This window comes from Atta cephalotes (genome assembly GCF_000143395.1).
Source record: "Atta cephalotes unplaced genomic scaffold scaffold00014, whole genome shotgun sequence".
Taxonomy (NCBI): Eukaryota; Metazoa; Arthropoda; class Insecta; order Hymenoptera; family Formicidae; genus Atta; species Atta cephalotes.
Window position 1 is genome coordinate 2,379,766 of NW_012130078.1, and position 9,370 is coordinate 2,389,135.

Genomic DNA, 9,370 nt, shown 5'->3' on the forward strand with positions numbered 1-9,370 from the left:
CTTGATTTCTATAGTTTGGTACCAATCCTATTTTTTGAGGTTTTTATTTGCATAAAACAAAATCGGCGTGATCTGAATTTCACACAGGAATTTCAATGGCTCGGAAACGATAGTTCATTTCATTTATTGTATTAACTAGTTCTTTGCGGAAAAAAACTCGCGGTGGTCGGATTCAATTGGAATTGGACGGTGTGGTCGATAGATGGGTTAAAACTTTATATCACAGGTCCGAATTCCCAAGCGAAAAAAATATTTTGTGGAAAAAGTCGGGCAATAAATCGTCGGAACGACCGGACATCCGGCTTGTTTAAAAAAATCAAGAAAATACTTTAATTAAAAAGCTTATGGAAACGCAATATTTCTTCGTTACAGATTGTTTAACATATTTTATACATGTTTTATAAATAAAATATATTACGGTGAATTGTGCATCATCTTTTGTTATAAATTTCTACGGTAACATAATAAGTTCAAATGTTACAACCGTATAATATATATCACAGCTTCAATGTATTCAATTTTAAGTTGTCAGTGTCGATGAGAATATTTTATTTTGATGTCTTCGTAAATTAATATATTGAATAAATTTCTCACAATAATTAAAATCCGAATTTAATTGCTCAATCGAGTATTCGAATATTTTTCGTAAATTTCTTGTAATTTCAAAGTATGCTATCATCAATAACATTGATAATGCTTATCTCACGAGGCAAGTTTGAAATTATACCGTGAAAAAAATCTCATGACGTGCTGTATGCGGCGCATACAAATTTTGATAAAAACGCGGACTTATCGGGTTTTGTGGAGGCGGCGGCTTAGTAGGACGAATGGAGGGATATTCAACGGCGGAGAACGTACACCACTCCTGGTCGTCGTCGAAGGCACCAGGGTTGGAGTGCGGTAAGCAGCTCATTAGAACCCTCCCCGCCGACCGGCCATTATTGCCTCGTTCCGTATTCCGTTACAAATTGCTTTATTAAATTAAAGTCCCACAACCCACACTGTACCGCGTCACGACCCTGCGAATCGACCCTTCCTTCTACTCACCCCCTCTGAGTCCCTTTCGTTTCTCGCCCCCTTGTATACGCACATGCCACATCGGACCGTATGCGGCCCCCTCGTCTCCGCAGAAGACGTTCCCTTTGATTGTCCCTCTTCATTACCCTCGAAAATTTTCTCGAGTCTCTTTTACCAATCTAATTAAGCCTTGGCTCGACCAAGTGGCCGAGATTAAAAATAATCAGCCGGCGCGAACAAGATAAAGTCATTTAATCTATAAAGATTTTTTACAATACTACTTTTATAGTTCCGTTGACACTGACAATAATAATCATTGATTGGAAATTCGAAATGATATAAATTCCAAAAATAGCTTTAAATAAATTGATAAAAAAATAATATAATCCAAAATATTGATTTTGGTTAAAAATGTAATATAATAATGGAATATAAAAGAAATTATTAGTATATTGAGAATAAATATATTAAAAGTATAACGAAAATATGAGAATATATAAAAAAAACGTGAAAAAAGAAGAACGATATTATATCGTTTTATGTGTGTGTTCTTACAATTATAAACGTTATAAATAAAATAATTAAATTAATAAGCTTAAATTATTGAAATATCAGAGTAGTGCGATTGTAAATATATGTTAACGATTGTTGTAAAATCAGATTGTCATAAGATTGTTCGTAAAAACTGATTTGTCTCTCTTACAATTAAAATATAAATACTAAAAAGAAGTAGATAGAAGATATTTCGTAGAAAAATCAGTATTGTAATCATGCGAGTCCATACAATGAAAGAGAGAAGTATTAAATGGTTACGGCAATAATTACCAACGTTATAAGGGTCGTAATTAATTTCCGGAATATGGCGAAATAATTTCGAACTGCGGTTAAAATGAAATACTTCTTACGGTTATAACACGGAAGCTAATTATGCTCGGAGATATATCGCAGACATATTTTTCCTACGTAAAACAAATGAGGGTAAGTGTGTATATGGGGCAAGTGCATATAATAGCGTTGCATCTCCCTAATAAATTTCATTGCGCTGTATAATTAGCATAATAGCAATACAACGAAATCAAATTTATTAAGGAAGTATAGCACATTATATGTATTTGTTTCATGCATATGCTATATATATAGATGCATATGTATGTACTTATCTTCGTTTATCTATGTAATCCAGACTTGCTGTTAGTGTAACGAATATGGCAATATTTCCCTATGACTTGTCACGATTGAAAGTCACAGATGGGATTTGCAATTTCCCCTTTAATTCTGTGAATCGGAAAAGAGATCATAAGGGGCATTAATAGAAGAATGCCCATATGTACGTACAATTGAATACATCCAATCGCTCGAGAAAGCAATGAAAATTTATAGTTAGCATCGTAGATATGTATCGATATTACGTATAATTTTTTCGAATTTTAGTTGAATTTCAACGTTTATCGTTTTAACTATGAATATGCAGTAATATGTAGTACAGTAACATACAGTACAAGCACAAAAACGTTGCAACTTTTTTTTTTTGAGGGTTTCGGAATACAGCTTACTCTTACCAAACGATTGGTTCTTATTTATGGATCTAACCATTTATGTTCAACCGCTCTACGAGCAAGGCTGGCTACATATAATATTCTTTCCGTAGTTTTAATTCTATCGGCATACCAAATAGCTAATATATCAATAAATAAAAAAAGTACAATTTAAGAAAATAATTTGACGGAAGATTGCGATTTATTTTACACATTGGGAAAATTCTATTTTTTTTTAAAAGCTTAAAAAAAAATAGAATTTTCCCAATGTGTAAAATACAACTGTACATTTTAAATAACATAATTACAAATAACACAATTACAAATTATAATCTCTTAACCTTAATTCTCTCGCTCCAAACACTACATTTTAAATTAAATTAAACAAACCGCCCAGTTCTATTGGCTAAGGCTAATTATTCCATTTGAAGCGAAACAGATATTTAGTAACCATTCATCGGGTGATGCGAATGTTGCAGTGACGCAACAGCTGGGCTGTCAGCAAGCTATGACGGGCACGGGTGGTGGTGCCGGAGAACACGAGGGTGGCAAGAAGAAGCACACAAGGCCCACATTTAGTGGACAGCAGATCTTCGCTTTGGAGAAGACCTTCGAGCAGACCAAGTACCTAGCCGGTCCGGAGCGCGCCAAATTAGCGTATGCGCTCGGGATGTCAGAATCCCAAGTCAAGGTAACATCTTGTTATTGCGCTCACTATACATTCCATGTATTGACTGACACTTCTGATAAATCGATCTGCAATATCTGCATAATATTTCTGTTAAAGATATCGCTACATCTTTTAAAAAAAATAATGTATATTTTTGAAATTAATCCTCGACAGCAACGGTCATTTGGAAAAAAAAGCGAAAACTTCTGAACGATTGTATAGTTCGCGCAATTAACGCCTTCGATTCCTGTTTTGACATTGTGCGTTACCTTCTCGATTATTTTCACATTCATAGCTATAATCAGACGGAATTGCTGAAAATACGCGAGTTTCTCCAATTTCTGTAGGTCTGGTCTATCCGACTACGGCCATGAATGTGAAAACGACCGAGAAGATAAATGTGATGTCATCTCATCACTGAATGTCATAGGGTTGGAAGGCATTAATTGCGCGAACTATACAATTTGTAATTACTACAAGATTTTAAATTATAAATAAAAAATCTTTGAATCTTTCTGTATCAATCACCGTGACAGAGATTCATTGTATTTATTCTGTATTTAAACTGACGTTTTAAAACTTGAATGTAGTTTCAGCTGTGTGTTGAGGATTAAAAATATCTTCTTTTAGATGTTTAGTGAAAGAGGGAATCAATATTTGAGGAGAATATTTTGCAAGAGATAGGTTAACATAATAAATGAGGTTTTGCATGGCAAACTCACATTGCGAATATATATTCCAACATTCGTCAAAACCATATCGCAAGTATCCCTTCGTGAAAAAAGAAGGCGAGGAAACATTTGTCTTCGAGTTCGTTGCTGACACCGAGAGATCGATCAAAGCATCGCCCCAGTGCGGGAAACGCAAATCCGCGCGCTGCGAGTAATCCGCGACCGAAAAATCTCCCTCGAAAAAAGAAATCCGCCACGATCGTCCGTCGACGCCCCGAGGGGGACTCTTCCACGATGGCAAAAAGCGGCTCGCTCGCGCGGAAGCGCGATTTTAAAAAACGTCCTGCTCGTTGCCCGGCTTACTCCATCAACGCGCTCCGCCCGCGGGGCGGGAAGGGCACATAGAACGAGAATGAGGGGTGGGGAGGGGGAGGCGACGAACGAAAGAGGCAGAAGGGAGGGCATCTAACGAGGTAGCGGTAAAAAAGTTCGAAGGATAAAAGAAGGTGACAAAACAGTCGGAGACGTGTCAAGCTTTGCGGCACCTGCGTCATCCTCGGCGTCGCTCTCTCGCGGACGCTGGCGGTACGTTCCCCTTTCACTACCCTCTCACCATCACCAAAAGGAGGAAGGAGAACGAGGAACACCGGGTGAAACACGGGTGAAACTCGGGTGAGGCCACAGTGACGGTGAGCGAAAGGACAGAGGGAGAGAGAGTTATCGCTCTCCTTTCGTCTTCCGTGTGAACTTTTGCACTCCTCTTCTTCCTTCCCGGGTATCTCTCTGCCTCCCCCTCTCCCCCCCCCTCCTGTGCAAGCTCCTCCGCCTCTTCGCCTTCCACCTTCGGCATTCCGCCGAGTCGAAGCCTTCCTCTCACCCTTCATCTCTCGTTTCCTCCTCTTCCTCTTCTCTCGCCATCTTCGACCCTCTAAGAGAGAAAGAGAAAAAGAGAGGAAGAGAGACAGCTTCCATTTGGAAACCCTCAACCCCTGCTGCAGGGCAGGGTTTTCCCTTCCTCTCCTTCTCTGTCTCTCTCTTTCTCTCTTTCACTCTATCTATCTATCCCTCACGGACTCAGGCGTCGATGTAGCGCTGTCATTGGCTCGTTCTACGCCGCCATATTTACATTTTTATTGAAAGCTACAAGTCTGTGTCGGTGAGTGATGGCGAAGGGGGAGCGAGAGTGCGAGCGTGGCGCCCCCTGAAGCCCGCGAGTTGGGGTGGTTAGAGGGATGAACGAGGGACGCGACACGGAGGGTGGACGAGGAGTTGCGCGGAGTGCGGGCAAGGGGATGCGCTGCGGGGGTGAGGAGGGTTAGCATTCAATTACCTCGGATTTCCTCGGGAAGAGACGATTCACCTCCGCGTATATGCCATCTTCGAGGGCGAGATTGCCCTCGGATCTCAGTGTGCTAGCGCGTTTTTCGAAATATTACGACTATATATACCCGCGTACTCTTTTGCGACCGACTGACTGGGAAAAAAGATCGAGAACAGGGGAGGGCTTGTTTACATCAACACCCCCGATGAATTCCGCGTTATCTCGCGGAATCGTGCGATTCCTTTAAAGTTTCTCAAGGATGAGTAAGGCGCTCGTGAAATTTTCCAGTAACATATATGTAATAGGGGGAAAAAAATGGTGATTTCGACTGGATTACAGCTGTTGCTTTAGACATCTAGTGGTTTCACCCCTACGCAAAAAATCATGGCCTAATGTTTCAACTTTCTCAGAAAATATAAGATTATCTGTGCTGATAGAAGAAAAAAAAATTGCAAGTCTCGTTGTAAAAAAAGAAAAAAAGCTTATATGGAAAAAATTTCGAAAAATCTGTCGCTTATCTAAATTTAAGAAAATAACATAATTACGCTCGCGCGCAACGCGATATTGCGACTGTACATGTGGTTGTTTTATTCGAGGATGATATCTTATAATTGGGATACATGAGAGGATGTAGAGAACGATGCGGTCGATGTGAACGGAATACCAACGATAGATCGATACCGCTCCCTCGCGGTTTCGGGTAATACCGGATCATTACATACTGGACCTATCACTTTTTTCAATATTGGAAAGGGATTTACGCGGTACGAAGGGATTTGGCAGCGTTGCCCGATGAAGATTTATACCGGCCCGCCATTTCACAATTCCAGATTTATAACTTTTTCATTATCGAAACGTATACCTTACCAACACCCGCGTCCGTATGGGTGCGCGCGAGAGTGGTTCTTTCTTTTTTTTGTTCACCTAATAGCACGATGGTGGATTTCGGGAGATATAATCCCCGGAATACATTTTGCCACCGATGGTTCTCGGGGTTATATCCGTCAGGCTGTACAAATTGCCCGCACGTTAATATATTCGATCAACCGAACGTCGTTGCTCGAATGTGACTCCCATATCCTTCTTGCAAAACGACACGGGAAGGAGCGTCTCTCCGTAATGCGCGCGGTCGGCGTTCACATAAATTCTTGCGATGAAATATTTGCCGATGATGTATATGCGTAATCTGAGCTAATAAATGACAGGTGTTCCGTATGTATAATATCTTATACATATGAATACACGTAACATTGAAATCACTAAAGATCTATAAATTTTTATTATTTTATGGCAAAATTGTTGATCGATTTAAATGTGATAAATTATATTTAATTAATAAATAAAATTAATGACCTTAGTAGAAACCTTAGTATACCTAGTAGAGACCTTAGTACTACAGTTTTTTTAGACGTTCATCCAATTACTACACAGAAAAAGAAACTACTCTCAAATCAATCATAATGTGCTCATATAGCATATCAATCAAATTAAGATTAAAATTTTTGAAACAAGTACAACAGTTTTGCTTCTATCTGTATATATAATAGTTGAGTTTAAAAATAATCTTTTTTCTGTGTATCTATTAGTATTATTGTGTTCTCATTAACAGTAACAATACTGCAAGGAAAATGGACAAGACTTAGACAAATGAACAAACTTAATAGGATTTTATTCAATGGCTAAATCAATTTTATTGATAAAAATATAATGTGCAATTTACGTAGATATTTGCTCAGTTATTATCTAGTATTAATAGATCATTATTATAGTTAAACTTACTATGAAGTATTCATTTATTATTATCCTGTTTTTATTCAATACATAAATTTAGATTTTACGCATCTTTTGTGCGCAATAATTGCGAGTAAAAACGTTACATCTTTTATTTCTTAGTTACTAAACAAAAGTTGTTACTATAAAATGTAGAGAAATTGTTTTAAAAAATGTAGAAATTTCTACCAAAAAAGCTGTTAATTTTTAACATGTGATGATTTTTTCTCGAAGACATATTTAATTCCTTTAAATTTTATATGTCATATTGTCTATTGAAAAAGAAAATTAAGTTAAATTATGAATATTTATTTTTAAAAATTAATTCATTAAGTCATTATTGAATTCTTCGCAATTTCCACATCAAATTCTTAATATATTTACTTTAATATTCTTAATATATTTACATAAATAAGTCATTAATATATTTTTTTAAACAGATTCATTAATTTCATCACGCATTTAACGATAATTATGCATAATCGAATAAATAATAATTTTTCGTTGCTAAAATTGACAATGATGTTGCATGATTTAATCAGGAACCATCGCGTAAACACTCAGTTAAGTGCAAGTCAAGTGCAACGCGACGCAACGCAACGCGACGAGATGAGACGAAGAGCTCTTAACATGAATGACCCCTTCAGCTATCGCGCGTATCCCCCTATTAGAATCTAATACGACAAAGTGAACGTGGGGCATTTGCGAGTTAAAGACCATGGCGCCCCTATTAGGCGAGTTCTATCTCTCTCATATCATAACGTGTATTACGAGAGAAACGGGAGATAGAGGGTGGCTTCGAGGATGATGAAGAGCGCGAAAGCGAGCAACAGCGCGAGGATAGTGAGAAAGAAAAAGAGGAAGCGAACAGGATTGTATAGTGATGGCATCGACAGTGAATCAGGGGAATATTTTCTTGTACAGATGATACCGAGGGTGTGGTAGTCGCAATTCATTGCCGCGACGGAAAGTCAGTGATCTCTGCAGCCTCTCTCTTTATCGAGGCGATTGAGGATACGACGGATGGGAGTGTTTGGATAGACTATAACTTTGTTCAGCTGGTTTGAGGGAAGGGATCCTTTATCTCTATAGTGCGGTCTAATAGTTGTCTAAATTGCATGGATCCTATTTGAGTAGATTGCAGATTTAAACTTAAAGATATCACATTAAAAAAAAAGAAAAATTATAATAGTTAAAAATGTCAAATTTTCTATTAAAATAACCTCCCGTTTTATATCACTTTGTATACTTTTTATATATCTGAATGATTTAAGTAAATAAATAACGTAAAAATAAGCGTATATAGATACTATGTATATCTTAACTCACAACCATTAGGAGAAGATTTATATAAATCATATGATATATATATATATATATATATCTATACAGTTAAAATTTTAAATCTTAAAAAATACATTTTCTAATTCGATTTTCTTAAAAAAAAAAACAAGATTTTATAATTATTTAAAAAGTATTAAAAATAATTAGTTGTTTAATAGCTATCGTAATAAAATTGTCAAAGCAACTACACGTTATCAATTTTATCATTAGAGAGAACATTCATATCATCACTTTTACCACACAATCAACTGATTCACCCTGATACACCTCACCCCCAACTTTCCCCTCTTTTCGTCGTTACTTTTAAGCAAAACATCCTGCACCATTTCGAGTTAATTGAAAACAGTGGCATCCCCAACACATTAAACACGATATCAAACTACATGTCGCAAACTGGCTCGGGCCCTTCGCTTCTCCAAAGGGCAAACGCTGGATAGGGTCACCAGCACACGCGGGATTGCAACAGCCTTACAATGTGCGCTGTGTATCCCTATTCATGCCATATGATGGTGGTGATGGTGATGCTGATGGCAAAGTGGTTCCCCGTCCAGTGCGGCAGCGGCTACCGAAAGGGGACCGGCGAGGTTTGGTGATTGCGGAGGGAAGGGGTTGGTGGACCGAGTTGTTTACGGCGGAGTAATCTGCTCGTCGACGGATACCAATATCGATGACGTCAATTAGTATGAGGCGGAAGCTGCTCTCTCTCTCTCTCTCTCTCTCTCTCTCTCTCTCTCTTTCTCCCCTCCGCTTCTCTGCCTCTGCCATGTATCATCATGGCGGTATATGTACGCGGCGCGGCGCGGCGTGGCGTGATAAATCACGGCAGCAGGCGGTGTACCCTTCGTTCACCTCCCACTACCATCAGTGTGCCGTATCACACTGCACCACACCACTCCACATCACATCGCGTACTCTCGAAATTGGCCCACATGTACTTGACTCCATAATGCCCACGATTCTACCGGCTTGATTCTCCTCTCGGCGAGCCAAGAACCTGGCTCTCTTTCCTCTTCTCTCTTTCTCTCTCTCTCTCTCTCTCTCT

The 9,370-nt window shown here is 38.5% G+C and overlaps 1 protein-coding gene across 1 annotated transcript in view; it reads left to right on the plus strand.

The window, feature by feature from the left end:
• Positions 1-9,370, plus strand: part of LOC105617758 (homeobox protein Nkx-6.1-like) — a 45,375-nt gene that overhangs the window by 23,942 nt on the left and 12,063 nt on the right. Inside the window, exon 3 of the mRNA XM_012199312.1 lies at positions 3,032-3,243. Within this exon, the coding sequence (XP_012054702.1) occupies positions 3,032-3,243 (212 nt within the window). The remainder of the gene's footprint in view (positions 1-3,031; positions 3,244-9,370) is intronic.